Source organism: Octodon degus, unplaced genomic scaffold (assembly GCF_000260255.1).
Source record: "Octodon degus isolate 3935 unplaced genomic scaffold, OctDeg1.0 scaffold00017, whole genome shotgun sequence".
NCBI classification, from domain to species: Eukaryota; Metazoa; Chordata; class Mammalia; order Rodentia; family Octodontidae; genus Octodon; species Octodon degus.
In genome coordinates this window covers 24019393-24039437 of record NW_004524593.1, presented here as the reverse complement: position 1 = coordinate 24039437, position 20045 = coordinate 24019393, and the positions used below count along the sequence as shown (strand labels likewise).

General features: G+C 58.4%; 1 protein-coding gene across 3 annotated transcripts in view; it reads right to left on the bottom strand.

Moving 5' to 3' along the window:
• The window catches only part of Cnih3 (cornichon family AMPA receptor auxiliary protein 3), a 47119-nt gene that overhangs the window by 1054 nt on the left and 26020 nt on the right, over positions 1-20045 (bottom strand). For 2 of the 3 annotated variants that reach the window (XM_004626897.2, XM_023710357.1), the window contains 2 exons: positions 4218-4330; positions 1973-2116 (listed from right to left, as the gene is read on the bottom strand). In XM_004626897.2, the coding sequence (XP_004626954.2) occupies positions 1973-2116; positions 4218-4330 (257 nt within the window). Of the gene's footprint in view, positions 1-124; positions 187-1972; positions 2117-4217; positions 4331-20045 lie in introns of all 3 variants that reach the window. The other variant, XM_023710356.1, reaches the window with a different exon arrangement.

Here is a 20045-nt window from a genome sequence, read left to right as displayed (position 1 = left end):
GGCGGGCACTGGACACCCCACTTCTATACCCACGGCGGGCACTGCCACACTGCATGTCACAGCCTTGGGAGAGGCGACTCCAAGCATCCACCCCTACTCTGTCAGCCCAGCTCCCAGTCCTCACCTGCTGCAGCAGGGTGGGGGCTCATGCCATGGCCATGTCAGGGCCCTGTGAGGCTGAGTGGCTTGTGGGGCGGGGAGGTGGGTGAGGGTCATCCACAGAGCCCTGTGATGTGGAAGTGGCCCACAAGGGGCACTGCCCTGGCTGCCGTGTTAAGGACTCAGGTGTTGGGAGCAGGGAACTGGCAGTGCCCTGCGCAGCCCAGGAAGGAGGTGCTCTCAGGCGGATTCTGATCTGCGCCGTCCACTGAGCTTCCGGGTCAAAAGCCCAAGGCGTTTCATAGGGAAGCAGTGTCTGACTCCAAGCAGCTGCGACCCCAGAGCCCCAGAGCCAGCTGAGCCTCGTACCCCATTCCCTTCCATTCATTCTGATTTAATGCCACTGAGCAGCTCGTGCAGGCCCCAGCCCTGCCTCAGAGACCACAGTCATGCTGAGGGGCCCAGCCTGGCTGCCTGAGGCCTGTGGTATGCTGGGCTCTGCCACAGTGAGGAGGAAACCAGGAGACAGTTACAGATGGGAGAAATAACCCTGAGGGCAGAAGGCCAACACCAGGGCACCAGCACCAGCCCCTGCCCGGTCCTCTGCTGAGCTCCTGGGCTGGGCCCTGCTGGCCCTGCCTGCCCCGCCACGCCTGCCCAGTGCTGGACAAGGGATGGGGCCGGGTTCTTTCCAGTTCTGTTCTGTAATGAACAGGGCAGTGGGAGGGTGGTGCTAAGCCAGGGGACATGAGAGGGCCGGTGTGCTCAACCGGAAAGTCACACCGCCCGAGGCCAAGAACCCCCAGCACCCCACCCTGGTTCATGCCCCGCCCTTGACCCCACACTACCCTCGATCGCACCCTGCCCTCGACCCCACACCACCGCCACTCTTTAAACAGTTCAGACCTGGAGCCAGAGAATAGAGGGTTCAGGGAGCCTGACCCCAGGCAGCCCAAAAGGAAAAGTGCTGGGGCTCCCAAGACAGGGTGCAGACTCTGCAAGGAGCCACTCTCAGTGCCTGTGGGCTGCAGACACCAGGGACGGGGGAGCAGAATCCCTCCCCTTGGGGGACTCCAGGGGCCTCCATAAAACCCAAGTACCCACCCTCCTGACCTGGGGGCCCTGCACCCAGGACTGCATGTTGAAAGTATTCCCTGCCCCATCCCACTGACCAAGACCCCTCCTGAGACCCTGGAAACACCCCGTGGCTCTGGGTGCAATCCTGGTCACACTTCAGGAGACTTCCAGCTGTGACACTACTGGCTGGTCCTTGGGAGAGGGGACCTGCTTTCTTAGACCTATCTCCTTGGGTAGTCACACACAGGGGTACGGACAGTGTCCACCTCACAATCCAGGGATAGAGGCCTGCGCTCAGACCCAACCGGTCTCTCGACAGTGGACAACGGATCACCTCCCCTGCCACAGCCCCAACCCAGCCCAGAGGTGACCTTAGTCTAACATCCCCCTCCTCTGCCCAGAGCTGTCACCCACAGCCCTGGGATGCTGAAGGCCAGCAGGACCACGAGGCGGCAGGCAGAGGCCGCCCTCCTATGGCTGTTAGCTGAGCAGCGACAGCCAGGCGCAGCTGCTTGCGACTGGCCCAGCCCCTCCCAGGGGACCCAGGTAACATTAGTGGGTGCTGAGCGTAGGGGGCCAGCACTGGACATACCGCCAGGAAGCTGCTGGGAAGCAGAGGTGCCAGCTGCAGCCCACCCTGACACACAGCCCGGGGGACGCTGCAAGGGTGCATTTGACAGTGCGGCTCTGAGGACGTGCTCCCGACAGGCATGTCTGTGTCACATTCCCCGCTTTGGAAGCCTCCAGACCTGGCCCTGCCCTGTGGCGAGACACCCCTGCCTGGGCAGCTGCTCACCAGTACAGGTAGTAGAAGAAGGAGAGCAGGTAGAAGGCCAGCTTGCACCAGGCCTCCTTCTGGCAGTAGCTCAAGGTGTCTGCGTTCATAACCGCTGGCGGGTCATAGGCCAGCTCCGAGCTGTCGGCCGGGCAATGGAAGTACCTGCAGGGATAGAGGACATGCGTCCAGCACCATCCATGCCACACAACCTGGTCCCCGCATGCCCAGGGTACAGTGGGCACCACTCTAGGGGCTCTGAACACCCCTGCAGGCACAGGTCCTCAGGTCAGAGCCACAGGCATCATGGTGAGTCTGCCCTATGAGTGGTGCTGGGACAGAGGGAAGGAGGTCACCTGGAGCCCCTGGTGTCTCAGGGAGCTGCCAGGAAGAGCCCCTCCTCTCTGACATCAGTGTGGCAGAGGCCAGGAGCCTCCGTCATTGCACAATGCCATAGCACCTGCACTCTGAGATTCGTGACTGTGGATTAGGTCTCACCCCTGCCAGCCCTTGTGTGAGTTCTGAGGCCCACAGGAGGACAGCATGCACTTCAGGTATCCTCTCTCCCTGGACAGAAGGATTGAGAAGCACAGAGACCCAGGCCCTACACAAGGAGTAGGATGAAGAGGAAGCCACGGCCACATCCTCCTCACCAGCAGCAAGCCAGGCAGGAGAGCCATGGGCTAGGGACACTGGTGCCTGGTGCAATGGCTGCGGCCCTGAGGAAGAAGTCTCCACCCTGGATGGGACATTGCCCAGGCCTCAGCCTCCTGCCACAGCCTCCACGATGTGAGCAGTTCCTCTGCCCCATGCTCCCACCATGAAGCAAAGCATCGCTGAAGGCCCAAGAACAGCAGGGCCAGTTCACTGTGGGCCACAGCCTCCAGACAGAAAGGCGAGCCTTTCCTGAAGCTGCCACTGCAGGCATTCAGTCAGGGGAGCAGAGAGTTGAGGACTCACTCATGTGGAGCTCTGCACACCAAGCCATACTCCTTCTTCCTTGCCTCGGACTGCTTCTGCCCCCTCTGTGTTTGTTCGATTGAGCCTCCACCTTCCACCCTCATGAAGGCCCCTCCCTGGTGCCTCTGCACCCAAGGCCCCCCATAACCCACCATCTCCACCTGCATTACCTGGGCCAGGCTGCCCTCTTCCCCAACCTGGACTCCACAATGACCCCAGGGCCTCAAGGCAAGCACAGTGATGTCACTTTCCCCTCCACCCCTCCTGTAGTGTCCCTTTCCTACAGAGCTCAAAATTCCCGCTCCTTATAGACAGACGCCTCAGTCCCCTTAGACCCCACCATGTCTGCTGTCTTTTGTCCTCACCAAGAGCCCGGACACACACTACACCCACGCACACTGTGCTCCCTTACCCTGGCCTCGCACACACTGGCACTTGCTGCAGGTTACAGACACACACGTGTGCACCTCCAGCTCTGTGTAGCCCAGGGCCTGCTCCTTCCCCGCACTCCCCAGCTTGGGGCAGAAGGCACATTCACATGCCGCGCCCCAAGCAGTGTGGTTCCACGTTCTAGTGAGACACCCAGACGAGGCCTGGAGCACGGGCCTGGGGCACCAGGAGGCTGACCAGCTGCACCCCGCTGCTTTGGTCTGCCCACCACCTCCCTTCCACCTGGAGATGATACAGCAAGCCCGGAGGCCTGATCCAACGTGTGGCCATAGCAGGGACAGAAGCTTGAAATCAGTGTCCTAGAAAACCCAGCCCATCTGGTAAGAGCTTTTTAAAATTAAGATATAATTTATAGGCCGTAAAGTTCGCCCTTCCAAAGCACACCGTTTGGTGGGTCTTTGTACATTTACAGGGCTGTGCAACCACTATGCCACCCAGTGCCAGGACATTCCACCCCCAGAAAATGGTGCCTCTTAGCAACCACGCCGTCCGCTCCCTCCCAGACCTCCGTCTCCCTGGATTTGCCTGTGCCTCATATGCAAGGAGTGACACAGCACGTGGCCACAGCATGTGGTTCCTTCAACCTGCCTTGTCTTTAAGGTGCAGCCAGGTACAGCATGAATCCTTCCTTCCTTCCTTTCCGTGGCCAAATAATACTCCATTGTGTGAAGACGCTGTGTTCTATCACATGTCCATCAGTGGATGGGCACTGGGAAAAGCGCGGCTGCTGCTGCTGCTGCACTGACCCAAGAGGGCACCCCCAGGGATGTGCCACCGGCCAGCAACACGGTGGGATTTAAGGAGAGGTTCTCAGAGGCAGGGGAGGGGAGAGCCCATGCTGGGGTGTCAGACTCACCTCCAGAAGTGGTAGAAGAGCAGCGGCATGTTCAGCCCGAGCGTGAGCCACTGCTGTGCGCACAGGAACATGACGCAGAAGAGGCTGTGGATGGAGTACTCGGGCAGCACCAGCTGGGGAGAGCAGAACACAGCCATGGCAGCACAGCCGCGGGGGCCCAGGAGGGTGCAGGGAGGGAGAGGCCTTGGGCACAGGGCAGGCAGGCGGGACCGGGCAGGACAGCGGCATGCGGAGGCTGAGTGGGAGACACTGCAGTGTGGCAGGGGCAGGAGCCACCCAGGGTGGAGCGTGTGTCCTTGTGCAGCGCCTGTGTTCACGTGGAGCCAGTCGTGGTACACACGAGGGCTACAACCCCGGGCCTCACCACCAGGGAGCCACAGAGGGAAAGTAGCAGGAAGAGGCCACGTCTGTATCACACCCCTGCGGGCTTTCTTCCTGTCGGACGGCAGCCTCACAACTCTTCACTCTGTGTATCCACCGCATTGGACAGTGCATGAGATCTAGCAAGGACTTGCTGTAGAACGGAGGATGTGCGTGTGCAGGCACAAATGCTGGGGCTTTCTTTCAGGGACTTGTGCCCTGTGTGTCCACTGGGTCCTGGATCTGTCCTCATAGACACGAGGCACAGCTGCACTGCATGTCACGTCCACACACATAGGCACGGGTGTGTGGAAACACAACCTCCATGTGCCGATCAGGCCGCCATGCCCACTTGGTGCCTCCGCAAGGTCAAGCCACCATCAGCCCCATCCCAGCCTCCTCCTTCCCACCCTGTCTGCCAGGTCTCGGGTCTCAGAACTCCATGTGGGCCCCAGGTGTGGCCAACCACAAAAAAGGGACTGATGCAACTCAGGGCTGAAGCCTGCGTCCCAGGTAGAGGTCCCCCTGTACCCTACTTTCTAATCAGGCCCCAATCAACCCTAGGGCCAGCCCTTCCTGCTGCCTCTCTCAGCTGCTTTCAGGCAGCATCCCACACTGGGATTTCAAAGCTCTGCCGTGTCCCCACACTCGGGAGGAGGAGAGAAGAAAGTGTCCTCCCCTCTAGTCAACTTCTCCCACCACAGGCCACAATATGGACATTCAACATGCCCACTCCTTTTCTCCCTTCCTGAGCCCAAGGGTGCAGGTATGGGAATCATGCTGAGAACCGAGGGAGCGACGGTGAGGGAGGGCAGAGGCGGGCAGGTTCCAGAGGCAGAGGGCAAAGGCCCAGGTTCCAGGAGCAGGTGGAGGAGCTGAAGGTCCCCGGGCCGGCAGCCCAGAGCAAGTGTTTATGCCCAGCACTTTCCCCAGCAGGGGGACCCTGCATAGAGTCCCTTGATAGAGCAGACCGAGGAGCTAAGGCCACAGGACGCAGCAGGATGGGAGCCAGAAACTGCTGTGGGCCAGGGCAGGTGTCCTGCAGGAGGGGGCGTAGAGGGACACAGGCCACTTCTGGGGGCCTCAGCAACACCTCTCACAGAGGCCTGTGACACAGTCACTTTCTTTCTGTCCTGCAGACAGAAATGCTGCCAGGAGGAACCCCTTCCTGCTGAGGACAGTCTGCTGATTTCACCTGGCCCGAAAGGCGGAGGTGGGGCTCATCCTTCTGGTCCGGGTTGTAGAGCAACCACAGGTGGCAACCACTGGGACACAGCCTCTCACCCAGGCCTGGCACCTGGCTCCTGCTTGCCACTGCATACCAGGCTGCCCTGGATTCCCTACGAACCTGCTGTCCTCAGGAGGGGCTTGTGTCAGCCCTACACCGCTCCTTCCAGGGCTCTTGGCTTCTCTCCCACCAATGACAAGGCAGGCTCAGCCTGGGACCACCCTTCCAAGGGGTGCTAATTACCCACTCCCTTCTGCAAGGTGGGAAAATCCTCAAAACAAGCAGAAGAGGGCAAGCTGGCTGTGAGAGGAGGCAGCTGGGCAGAGAGCACAGTCAGCATCGCCAACCAGCGTTACCATGCCCTGGTGCTTTTCCAGTGGGAAATGGTGACGCTGGGTCACGGGCAACCGCAGCCCTGCCCAGTACGCAGCGCTCTGGACCTGCACATCACACATGCATCGCTCAAGGTCTGGCGGAGGAGCCTGAGCCAGCGAATCGCCACTTAGACTAAAACCAAGGCACATAAGCAACTTTCCCTCCTGCGAAGGTGTGAGTGGTGCTGTCTGGGTAGAAACAGCTTTGATTAAGGAGCGAATCTGTGACCAAGGTCACCTGACTGCAGCGGCTCCACTCCCAGTCTGTGATGGGGACCCAAGCATCGCATCTGTCCCAGGGGGAAGGAGTGGTCTGGGAGCTCACCTTATAAGCAGTGAGGGTCTCTGTGGCCTGCTTGACCCCCACAGTCCTTGTCCATCTAAAAGTCCCACATGTTCTAGGGAGAGTGGCCATATGTCCCTGTGGGAGTCACACTGATGAGTCTTCCTCACCCGGCCAGCCCAGGCTCAGAGCTTGCACCGCTCTTCTCTGCCTCACTCCTGTCTTGCCCCAGAAAGCCAGAGTCCAGGGGAATCGATCATCCCAAGAGTCCAGTCGCTGTCCTGCAGCAGCACACATGGTTTGTCCCTGAGCCCCCACGAGGTCAGTCCCCACCATCCTGTGCTAAAAGGCCAGAGACGGTGCCAAGCGCCACAGTCAGAGCAGGCTGTGGGGAGGGCTCCCCAGCTGCTGTGGTCCCTCCCTCTCCTGCCTCTCCTCTTCTTGCCTCTCCCCCGCCCCCGCCCCTTCTCCTCCTGCCTCTCCCTTGGCCTCAGCCCCTCCTCCTCGATGGACCTCCACCCTCCAGCCCTTCCCACCAGGTAGATAAATCAGGTAAATAAATCAGGTAGCAGCACCTTGGCCTGACCCTCCTGACTTCTGGCACCATCCTAAGCCCCTAGACAGCTCGAAGCTTAACCCATTCATTCCAGGAGTCCTGAACTGTTATCCAGAGAGCTGCCCCCGCCATTTGTGTTCACTTCAAACTCCCCTTAGGCTGGCATCTCCCCACTCTCTGTGTCGCAGACCAGGGAAAGGTCACATGCAAACTGGAAGCGCCAAGCTCGAGGTGCCCAAGCCCGAGGCCAGGACTTCACACTGTTGAGGGGCCAGGGAGAGTTCTCCCCATATCCTGGGAGCCACGCAAGGGGCCTGTGAGGCAGTGGTGACAGTGACATCCCCACCCAGTGCCTAGAGCAGCACCATATGGTCCCAGGAGTCCCGGCAATGCCATAGGAGACCCACAGCTGTGACCCACACTGATGGCACAGGGGACAAGGGCAGGGATACCGGGACAGCTGCCCCAGGCCGCTCAGCTGGGACAGCCACTGCCCGGTGGCTCCAGCAGCAGGTGTGGGGCACGGAGATGGACACAGCACATGCACTGTGATGAGTTCTGGCTTAAACCTCCATAGGTGGGGCAGGGGTGCCCCAGTGTGTGCGTGGCGCTGTGCAGAGCTCAGAACCAGCTCAGCGGGGAGAGTGGTACAGCAGGGCGCGTGGGGCACGGCCAGCCTTCCAGAGGGCTGAGGTTCTGCGGTCCTCCAGAGACCTGTCACAGTGGGCACTACAGGGTCACACATCTCGGTGGACAACCTGGCAGAATGGCAGCCTTGGCTGAAGCTCTCAGAGCTGTCACCAGTTACCAGAGCAACCCAGGAAGTTTCTGGGAGAGCTGAAATGTTCTATTTTAAAAACAGCCAGTTGATGGTCAAAGAGCCATATATTAGGAACCAAATAATAAAGTACACATGAAAACTCTTGCCAAGATGAGCATTTTCCCAAAGTGGAAATAATTCAGTCTACAAGGAATATTTTGACCCTGGAAGCAAAAAGATTTCCACTGCGTCCCTGAGGTCTGATTACCTCCTGTCCCTGCCCAAACACTGGCATCGAAGGTGGGCCCTTTCCCCTCGAGTTTCCGCAAACTGCTGCACTGCAGGCTCCTGCAGCCCTGCCAACCACACACACTCATGCACACACACGGCACACACCAAGCGTGAGACATCCCACCTGGACCTGAAAGAGGGGGCTTAATGACACTGCCTCACCTCTGGGAAGAGGACAGTCCAGGAAGAGATGGGAGAGACACGGATACCATGACACAAGACCACTGATGTGACTTCAGGGTCCCAGGAGTCACGGGTCCCAAACCTGCAGCCCATGTGAACCCTGAAGCGGATCACGACAAAACAGTACACTTACAAGCCACTCGGGGTGTCTGCATGGCTGTGGGCATAGCGCTAGGGGACTGCGGGGGCTGAGGCTGAGAAGGGCGTCCTCCCCGCTGCACCAGCCCTCGAGACTCCACGTGAGGGCCACGTGGGCCATGTGGCCCGGTGCATGGCTGCTGCCTGGCTGGGCCAGGTTCAGGCTGGTGCAGCAGGGTCTCAGCCAGGGTGAGGCCGCCAAGGTACAGCAGGCCGGAAGGACACTGAGTCCCGGGGGACCCCCAGAGTGGCCAAGCAGAATGAGTCAGGAGAATCCTGATGAGTGGTTCAGTAGGAAGGAAACTACTGATTTAAGGGGTAGAAAGATGAAAGGTCTATATTAGTAGCAGCAGAAATGAGGAGGGAAGAGATGAAGAAACATTGTTTCATATGTTCAAATACTGCTTTGTCTCAAAACCAGCTGTAGGTGGCTCACAATGTGCTGCTAATTAAGCATGACATTTGCTTCATACAGCTATATTTAGAGTACCTAAAATCACGTTGAATGCATTTGTGTTTTAAAACACTTTTCTCTGGTTTGTTCTGCTTCCTATGCCAGAGAAGACACGATTTACAGATCCTCATCTGTACAGGGCCTGGTGTGCTGGAGCCACACCGACGGCAGGGCGGCGAGGTTGAGGAAGGACAAATACATGACCAGGACATCAGCCCACGGGGCGACGGTGGAGGCCCAGTCCAGGGGAGGACTGGAGGACGCCCACAGAGGCAGACACAGCATGACCTGTGGGCAGGAACGAGAACACTCCAGGGCACAACCGAGGCCAGAAATCAGAGCCCCACTCGGCACAACCCTGGCCCTCGGCAAATGACGGGCAGACCACTGAAGTGTCTGAGAGGAAGCAGATGTCAGGAAGACTGAAAGATCCAAGAGGTAGGGCTGGCCAAAGAGCTCAGTGGATTAAAGCGCCTGCAAGCAGGCACATGGGGCTGGGGGTTCTATCCCCAGGCTGGCTGTGCTGAGGGTGCCCCGGGGCACACTGAGATGGCAACTGAGACTGGGTGTGGTGCCATGTGCCTATAATCCCAGCTCTTAGGAGGCTGTAAACAGGCAGATCACTATGAGTCCGATCTAAGAGTGAGACCCTGAACAGCCCGTAGACCCTTCCCTAAAGTACAAAAAAAAAAAGATCCAAGGGGTGACCTGGTATTTAGTATACACTAAATGTTTAAATGTTTTAATTTTATACTTCTTACACTAAAAGACCCATTCCTGTCAATCTCCCGCTCTTCAAACTCATTCATCCCATCCTTCCTGCCACTTTCTGAAGCAGTTCTGGAAGTCTCCTTCCACGGATGTCTTTAGCAGATGTGATAAAAAATATGGTGAACACCATCCACATAAAGGCAGGCCTCTGCGCAGGTATCGCAGGGTCTCCGCATCCACCACGGGCTCTGGATCTGGGACTCACGTGGCCCTAGCCTTCCCCGAAGTTAAAGTGGCCATCGGGCAGGCGTGCTGAGTGACCTCAGGACACTACAGTAGCCAAAGCGTGCGGCAATCTTACTCACTTTCTCTTGCTTGGACAAAATTTCTGACAACCTCAACTTAGAGGAGAATAGGTTTATTTTTGTTCCAACTTTCAATCCATGCTTGTCCCTCCAAGGCAGACGAAGCACGGGAGAATGGTCTGGCGGAGGGGGGCCACTCACACCATGGCGGCCAGGAAGCAAGGAGAGCAGGGAGGCCGATGCCCCAGCGACCACCCCTTTGGACCAGGCCCCATCTCCTGCTAGCAAGTCGCCTCTAAAAGCCCCAGCTACGAATGCTTTGGGAGAAATGAAGATATAAACTATAACAGCCCTTGATCAATTCAGTAAGCTCCCCAGGACAGGACCCGAGCCTGGACACCTGCGCTTTATAAGCTGCCCAGCAGCCTCCAGTGTGCTGCTCAGACTACGGGACATTACTGCAGAGGAACAAGTTCCTGCGTCGCACAGTCCAGCCTGAGGGCCCAAGTCCGCTGGTCCTGGTGGCGCTTCTGTGCAGGGAGGCCCCTCCCCTACTCTGAGAGCCCAAACTACTTCAACCCCTTTGAAAGGAGACCTGGCTATTGTTAGCAAAGAACAGACTCCTGTATTCTAGCCATGGGCTTTTACTCCATGATAGAGCCACATACAGATGTTGATGCAGGGGACAAGCAAGGAACAAACTGAGAACATGTATGTCCGCGAACATGGAAAGGACTGAACATCAGGTGTGCATTCTGGGGTTGTGGGCAAGTGTGTGTGAACATTTTTGAGAGATCTACAGCATTTGACCTGTGGGGTGTCATTCTGCAATGGCACATGGAGAAAAATGCTAGCTGCGCCGTCCCCTCTGCAGGGGACACAGTCCAGCCCCCCGGGGGGAGCCGGGAACTCAGTGGCTCAGAAGCCTGCAGCTCAGGGCCCTTCCCGCCCGAGCCAGGCCCCAGCACACTGCAGCCACAGCCTTACACTCTGGGTGCTGCCGCACAGCGAGCCGCAGTGTACTTCCTCTCCTCACCACTGCGCAGACAGAAGATTCAGCCTTGCCACAGATCTCAGCAAGCTCTCCCTGCAGCCACTGTTCTTTCCCTAGGTGGGAATGGCACCGTCTTCCCCCAGGGAATGCTTCCGGCTTCTCTCTGGAGTGTCTGAGCCATCAACACCACTGCCCTTGTGCTCTGGGGCCACAGTTACAAAAACAAGGCTGACTTAAACACAGCTCTATGATCCACGATCACCTCTGCTCACCAAGGTGGCCACGCTGGACAAGAGACACCTTGTGACCTGTGGGAGATGGACAGGCCAGCCCAGATTTTACCACACTGCTCAGCACTATGGGACCTAAATGCTGAACTGTTTATTTCTGGGATTTTCCACTCAATATATGCTACCAAGGTTGGCAGGAAACAAAGCAGCAGGAGGAGCTGCTGGGTACAACCACGTGGCTGCGACCAGGAAACCAGTAAAGGCTCCAGTGCCACATGCCTGGCCTCAGGTCTGTGCATGAGACTGTCTATGCCTGGGGCAGCAGGGAAGGGGACCCACACTTTGCCAAGTGAGGACGGGGCCAGAGAATGGTTACTGTGCTCCTCACAACATCCTTGCCTCACCTTCTAGTGGGACCAAGGGCGCGCAACTGTCATAGCCTACAGCACTTAATTCAGGACAGACTACCTGGACACGAACCCTGGGCCCTCTGCCTGCCATGAAAGGGGACACACAGTGAGCTGCTAAATTGCTGAGACACTGATGGGACATTTTATACACCACAGGGCAGCATAATAAACAGCGTCACAAAAACCCTCCAGCCACCATCCTGTGCAAATGCTTATGCCCCCAAATTCCTCAGACTAAACCATACCCCTCTGTGATACGCAAGGGGCTGCTGTGGCAGGGGACCAGGATGAGATGAGCTCTGACAGCGGAGGGCTCCTGCATGGCATTCGAATCTTTGCCACAGCCTAAGAGCTGTTCTATGTGTCAAGAAGCCAGCAAGCTCTGGGCAACACGGTGTAAGCCCCAGGTGGTGATGTTTCCTTATAGGGGCACAGCTGTCAGCAGCCGCGGCCAGGAGAGGAAAGGCCCTCAAGGCCCACTTCCCTCTCAGCCCCTGCCACCCACACTGCTCCCACATGCTCGCTGTCCAGGGACCTACCCTGCGGAGCCTAGCACCCACCCCTGAGGGGTTGGACAGAAACAGCTACAACAGTGACACCAGGTCACCCACTCTGCCATCAGTGTCTCTGTGGACCGCACACAGAGAGCGTCTACAGCTGTGGTCCTGACCTGAGCCTGCCAGGACAGACCCATTAGAATGAGGTCCACTCTCAGCCAACATCCTCTGCTCTGCATGCTGTCCCCACTGCTGGGCTGGCATGGAGAGTAGCTGTCCCTTCCTGAGTCTCCCCAGAGAATCACAGGACTCCCTCCCAGCTGGCTCACAAGCTCTGTTTTTTCTGATGAATGGAAGAGCTGTTCCTCAGCCCAGAGCTGCACCAGGAAGCAGCCCCAGCCAGGGCAAGGGAAGGCCTCAGAAGGGGCTCATATCACAGACACATGACCATGCACGTCCAGTCTCGGGGACAGGAACAATGGCGGTCCATGTAGGGCACACTGTGCCCAGCCACCTGTGCTCACATGCAAACAGCACTTTGTTCCACACCCATGCCTGAATTGAGGGAGAGATGAGCTCTGGGAACAAAGCCAGCCTGGCATGGGCCTGAAAGCGACAGCAGGCAGTGTGACAGCTGCGGGAGGGGTGGCACCATGGAAGCATCCAGAAGGGCAGAAGTCCTACAAGCCACACGCAGAGCCATGAGAGGCCCCAGGCAGGGCAGGGGTAACGATGCCTCCCCTGGGGCTGGGCAGGTGCGGGGTGAGCCTGTGCGCATGACACCCTGGGCATGTGCCAGGGCTGCCACCTGGGAGCCTGTCCCCATCACACTCCGAATGTGCAGGCGCTGCTCCTGCTGTGTCCTGCTGACACCGTGGGGCCCACAGCCTCGCGACAGCCTCAGGGTTCTTCCTTCAGTTCCTGTGGGTCCTAGTGGTGCCAACACAGCCTTGTGCTGATGTCCTGAGCGATGATGGCACCGCACTGAGGACACAGCCTTGGAACTGTCTCTGCCACATGTCCACTGCCCTGCTACACGGTGCTGGGGATCGCTGTCTCCCTTGCTGGGGATGATGCAGATGGAAGGCACCGTGGGGACCAGCAGCCGCTTCTCTCCCGCTATAACTGCTCTGCCCATGTGCAGCCCAAGGTGGTTTCTTGTCCATTGCTGGGCCTTTCCATGTGTCAGGTGACTACCTGTCCCACAGAGACAGCCACAGGATGGCGACAGGGAGGCCCAGGGCCACAGGAAGACCAGTGCCCACACTGGACACCCCAGGCTTGTGAAAGCTGCAGGCAGGGCCAGCGTGGTGGTGTGCAGACGTGGCCTCCAGGGAGAAGACAAGGGCGACTGCCGATAGGGACCAACAAGATGCCCACCAGCCCACAGGGCACAGCCTGAACCCTGCTGAGTGGGGGCAGTGAGCACGGGGGCCAGCACAGGGCTCAGGTACCACCCAGGACACGGCGCCAGAGCGCTTGGTGGTGCGGCCAATTGTGTGGCCTAGAAATAGCCTGCAAGCAGTTCTGCCTCTTCAGCAGGTTGGGAAAGACTGAAGGAGGCCTGGAGGGGGTAAGTAACCACAGGGCTCGCCACTCAACCCTCTAGGGCAAATGACTGCCTCTACTCAGCTCATTTACAAAATCATGGCTCAGAAATTCTCCCTTGGGGACAGAGAGGGAGGAACTGCCTCCCCGGCTCCCTAACCTGGCCTGGCCTCTAGCGGCTGTCTGAGCAGCTGTACCCTAGCTCCCCCAGCAGCCATTAAACCTGAGCCTGGCCGGGACAGCAGGCCCAGCACGGTCGTGTACTCCAGCTCCCCAAATGACTGACACCCGCTGGATGGCAGCCGTGGCACTGCCCACAGACAGGAACGAAGCCCACCCACCATCCTGCCTGCCATCGGGCACCCTGGTCCTCTCCATCTCACCCAGCAAGGGCACCTCTGTCCCAAAGGTTATGAAGAAGATGGGCCCTACCTGAGTGGGCGGCGTCCTGCTCACTAAGCACTCCGCCAACTAGCACACGCAGACCCTGCGAGCCCTGCCTCGGGCACAGGATGGAGGCTGCGCGCTTGATGGTACACGGCTGTGGGATGGGGCTGAGGACACGCAGGGCCCCTTTTACCTGGCCACACGCATCCTCACAGCCAGCTCTCTCCCACCCACGCACGCACACCACACCGTGCACAAGTGTACGTGGACCCCGCCCAGTGAGCATGCAGTTCCCACTGCCCTCACCAAGCCATGGAGGCTGAGGGGACCTCACTCACACCCTGGGGCCGCCAGGATCTGGAGCCCTCCCTGGTATCCCTTTACTCTGCTGCAGGAGTGGAAGCCCTGGCCTTAGCTGAGCACACTGGCCTCCAAGGTGTGGCCATTGCTCCGACCACGCTGCACCCTTTCTTTTCTCCCCCCTACTGCTTGACAGGGGTGACAGTGCCTCCTATGGGGCCACAGGGAATGCCCTGTCACCGAAATGCCCTGACAATGGCGGAGCCCCAGGACAAGGAGTCCTCTGACTGGTGCTGCACCCATTGGCCCCACTCCCTCTGGTGGACTCCTGGCAGCCACACAGCCAGCTGGTGGCTTTCGTCCGCTATTTCTCCACCTGTACCCACAGGTTCTTCCAGAGTAAAAGCTGGTGCAGGGCTCCCAGCTCTGCCCAGGCAGTCTCCTCAGTGTGACTCATGTCCACAGGTGAGAGTCCTCGCCAGGCTGAACACTAGGAGCCCCGGCTGCACTGATCACAAACACGGAGTCCACCGACCCTGTGCCTTTGCTTCCCAGCAGGAAGGCGCCGGCGCTGAATGGCTCCCTGCACCCAGGCTCCACAGTCCTCCATGGTGAGCTGGGCTCGGCCACTCCACCCCTCAGCAAAAGATGCTCATAGGTGCCTGCAGAGTGGGCCCCATCTCCTCAGCACCCCGAGGGAGCAGCCCTAGGGATGACCACCAGGGCGACACAGAGACAGGGACACAGACAGACACAGTGAGAGACAGAAGTGCGTCTTGCGCCCTGGAAACCAGAGGCCCCTCAGACCCAATAGCTGGGCCCGGACTGGAGGAACTCAAGAGATGGTTGTCATGGGCTTGGGGACAACAGAGGACCAGAAGGACAGGACCAAGCTCCACCAGACGTGAGAGAAGAGCCAGTGCTTCTGTGCAGGATCTGTTTGTCCAGCCTGGCATCTGTCTGCGGTCCAGCAACCCCAGGGGACCTGTCACATAGCAAGAGAAGCATCTTCCTTTCCTGCTCACTGGCAAGGAGTTTGCCCCAAGAAGTCTGAACATGAATTGCACAAGAGATGGGTGTCTGAACCCACTGTGAGCTCAGTTCTGGGGAGTGTTACTCTCCACAAGCATCTTCTTTGGGCTGAAGGCTCCTACAATGGACTAGAACTAGAGGGGCTCCTCCAGGAGCCCTCAAGTTCTGGCTGGTGCTGTGCAGAGCGAGAGGGGGTCTGGAGGCCAAGGGCCAGCCATGGCCTGTGATGGGGACAGAGTATAGACTCAGGTGACATGGACATGGTCAGAGCCAGAGCACATACACAGCCTCAGCCTCGCTGAACCTCAGTTTCCTCGCCTGTTCAGTAGGGGCTGTTCATGGCAACCACCCCACAGGGTTGTTCTGGAGACCAGGAGACATACAGCAGTCACTCAATAAATGTGAATGCTTCACATGTCTCCCGAAGGGGAATTCTGACCTGGAACCCCTCTCAGGCAGCCCAGTGGGTGTCCTTTCTTGCTGTGTAACTCCTCAATTAAAGCACCCCTTTCCCTGGAGCTCAAGAGAAGACAATTGACGGCTGAACAGACAGGGAAAACAACTGACAGCCGAACAGACCTGAGCTCAGGTCCCCGGGGCCTGCAGTGCCCAGTCATGAAGGTGCCATTTTCACGCTTTCTCCACGCCCTTCTCAAGAGCTGACACACGCTGGGGTGTGCCCCAAGCACCCTGGGCCCATCAGGGTTCTGGTACACGGTACGCTCAGAGCTCGCCCTGGGCTCCTAGTGGGACAGAGCTGGGCAGCGGCTCCCGCACATCTGCAGTCAGTGAGGTCTGGACCGGCTCAGAGCAATCCACCCAGGAAGGAACCTCCTCCTCCTCCGTATGCAGGGGCTGAGACCGCAAGCCAAGTCACAGGCTTTGACCTGCCCTCAGGGGCTGGTGGGCCCGGCCTCTTCCTCCTCACTGGTGCCCTGGCTCAAAGGCATAAATGCTCCACATGCAGTCTTGCTGTGACGCACACCTGTCCTGCTGAGGCCACTGGACTGTAACCAAAGTACACCTTTCCTCTTTACAAGCTAGTGGCCTTTGATGGTTTGTTACAGCATGGATTAGTGTTAACTCTTGTCACAGCAACACCTTATACTGACCTTTCCAGCTCTGTGCCTTTCAATAACGCCTGCTCACACATCTACAGGGGGCTGGGACACTGGAATTGTCACTGGCTCTGGGCTCTCAGCAGGCTCCATGTTCTAAGGCCTTTCACGCACATGCCTGCCCACAGCCCGGGGACACATCTGTGCTACAGCAGAGCTCACGCCAGTGGGAGAGGAGCTGCGCTGGGTGGAAGGAAGAAGGCAGGGTCACATGGCGAGAGTCCTGTGCATGCAGGGTCAGAATCAGGCTGGGGGACCTGGGAAGGCACCTGGCTCTGGCTGAAATGCTTAGTAACCCCACACCACCATTTTCTTGGGATGCAGGAGGGTGCTGTCCCGGAAAGAACCAGACCCACTGTTCCTGTGGAACCGTGGCATCCCCTGCCAGGCCCAGGTATGGACCCCTGGGTGGAGTGCCTGCTAGGATCCTGCTACTGCCTGCAGAGATGTGGCTGGTCAGGAGAAGGCGGGCGTCAGCTGGACAGGCTCCTGTGGTCTCACCACTGCGTGCTTCCTACCGCCCTGTCACCAAGCTCATCCCCCACCAAGGAGCCTGAGACTCCCGTCCACAAGAACCTCTTCCGCCCCTCAGTGCTAGGACCAAGACACACCTGGGGAATCATGGCTGAACCATGGACCCCACAGTTCTCCTCAGGAAAGTCCCAGATCAGACCCTGAGCTCCACCCAAACAGCTCAGTGCAGCTCAAAGCTGCTGCAGCCATGAACTTATTTATGCCTAAGGTCAGAGGCGTGACCCTTCCTGTCCCCAGGAAGGCAGATCTTGGTGCCACTAGCCACTGCCTGCAAAACCATTTCTCCATTGTCATGAAAGCCCTCTCTAGCCATCCCAGAATCTGGGCTAGGGCAGGGTGAGGACATCACATCTTCTACCACATGTCCTGCCCAGCCCAGGGTGGCGTTGGCCTCTAGCCCATGACACCCCAGTGGTGACAGCTTCGAAAGAAGCTAGAGGACCCGCACACAGAAATCGAGCCCCAAGCACAAGTCCACACCAGCATCTTGTCATCCACACAGCTCCCAGAGGATACAGTCTCTGAGAACTAGAGCTGGACAATCCACTCTGTGCCCTCTTCCTGTCTCCCAAGAGCAACCATCACAGCTGGAGCTGGAGAACAGGCGTGGACACTTCCTGAAGGTGGTAATGCTAGGGGGACCCATGACCCCCCTACTCCTCAGGTGCTTGCAGCACAGGGACTGGAACCAAGATGCCAGACAGAGCAGTGTGCCAACAGCTGTCACCTAAGGGAGGCAGGGGCACCCCAGCCAGCTTAGTACCAGGGCGGGCAGTAGTGTGTGGTGAAGCCTTAGGCAGGAGCAAGGTCAGGGTGTGGTGAGGAGGGGCAGTATCTCGGGGCCTCAGGAGTCCGGGTGTGCGTCCTCCCATCCAACCCTCACAAGCCCATGAAGGCACGGTCCCTGCTGCCCCTGGGGTCACCATGAGACACACACCAGGTACTGCATGCCTCAAGGGTACAGGCAGGATGCAGAAGCGTGTCCTATAATCCCAGCTATGCAGGAAGCTGAGGAAGGAGTCTACAAGTACAGTCCCAGCCTGGGGAACTTATGAGACCATCTTGAAATAAGAAGTGAGAAGGGCTGGGGGTAGCCCAGGGCTGGGCACGCCTGGTTCCATCCCCAGAAGTGGACGATGGTGGGTTGGTAGCTGGTTGAGAATGCAACCCTGCACCTCAGCTGTACCCTGTGTTCTCTGCCGGGCTGGCTCTGGACACAGACATTGAGCTCTAAGCACACACCCATACCAGCACCTTGCTGTCCAGACAGCTTCCAGATGAAGCAGGAAGGGAAGCACAGACTGCAAGGAGGGTGGAGAACCACACAGGGCAGGAAAGGGAGACTCTGGGCCAGAGCTCTCTCCGGTCAGAAATTATTAAAACTATAAGTTAAACCTTATCTAAAATCCAGACATATGTAAAGTATGATCACAATAAAAATGTAGATTTTAGTCGCCTCCGGACACTATTCAAATAAAATGAGTCACTCACTACCACCACCCCAGGGTCCCAATCAGAGGGCTCAGACAGCGGAAGTGTGGGGCCCATTCTCAACCTTCAAGTATACAGCAAACATTCATGAATACCTCGGCACCCCATAAGCCACCCGGCTGCAGTCTGTGTCTCTAGCTCCACTAGGCAAAGTCACTGACCTTCCAGGGCACAGACCAAACATCAGGACCTGCGCATCCACGAGAACATGGCTCAGGGCTGCCCGAGTGAGCTGGGAGACATGCTAGCTGCATTGGGCATCTGATGGTGCCAACAATTCAAACTGCACTCCCGAAGCAGCCTCACTGACCCCAGGGAACGTGGCCTGGGGCACCAGGAGGGACTCAGGCCAGTGCTCCGGGCCAGACTGGCTTCTGCTGAGAGACAGCCCTACACAGAACACAGCGGAGGCTTGTTCTACCCGTCAGTTGGGGACCTGGGTACCCAGGATCCAGGGAGGAGCCCTGAGGCTGCAAGGAGCTGGCCATGTGGCCACTGCACCCACACCCTGACATAACCTGTGCCCAGCATTCCCTGGAGCGAGGCCCCCCCGCCTGCTGTCTGCAGAGGAAACACAGGTGAGCAAACCAGCAGCCCTAGGCTGACTCCCAAGCAGCCTGCTCAGCTTCCTGTCCTTGACTCCAACCTTGGGCAGCCAATTGGTGCAGCAGGCACATCCGGGCTGGCAGTAGGCAGCCTGGGTCTTTGTGCCACAAGCCAGAGTGCCCTAAGGAGTAGGGGCCGGAGTGAGCAGGGTGGAATACCACAGATGCAGGGCGCATCCTGAGCAGAGCTGGAGAAGGGCACTGTGGAGGCCGAGAGCCAAGCACGTCCTGGGCGGTGCGAGTCACTCGGTGGTCAGACACAAGGAGGCCCGAGGCCACGGCTGCGGCCACCAGAGCAGAGGAGCTGCACCCCCACGCCTGAAGGGTGCGCCATCATCTGAGTGCTCCGCACCCGGCCCCTGCGTATTGTCGCATGTGCGTCTATCCAGGCTTGCATTCCAGCACGCGGTAAGGGTGGTGACTGGCACTAAGTTCTGTCTCCCAGTGAAAGGGACCATTCCCAGGACTCTGGAAGGATCGTGATGCAATGTGCGCATGTGCCAGTCCCCACAGAGAATGTGTTCATTATGCATCACAAATATATACTAACAGAAAAAAGAAGGAAAAGGGCAGAAAAGACTAAAACCTTGAGGTGGCGCACCCTTCTGTCAGCACTGGCTTAGCCCTTGGCTTCTCACTCAGGGATCATTCGTGGCCCGTGATGGCAGGCAGTTTTCTGTGGCCCGGAGGTCGGGGACGTCCTCAGGTCAAAACTGTGGATGCTGCCTGTTCTCCTCCAAGGCCTGCGCACCCAGAGCTGTGGCCACTCCTTCCTGACTGCAGAAGGGCAGGCTGTGCAAGCAGCTGGCGCCCGCGACACACGGGACTCCTGAGCAAGCTGCTGCCACTCCAGGAGCACCTCATGCTGGTCCCACAGCCCACAGCCTGCAGCACAGGGCAGACTGCCAGGCAGGACCCTCACAGACCCTGGCATGGAATCAGCACAGGCCCCGGCTCGGTTCCGTTAGGAGCCAGGCTGCAGCAGCACTGCCAACGCCAGCGTCCTCCCACTACGGCAAGCGCCTTCTCTCCTTGATGC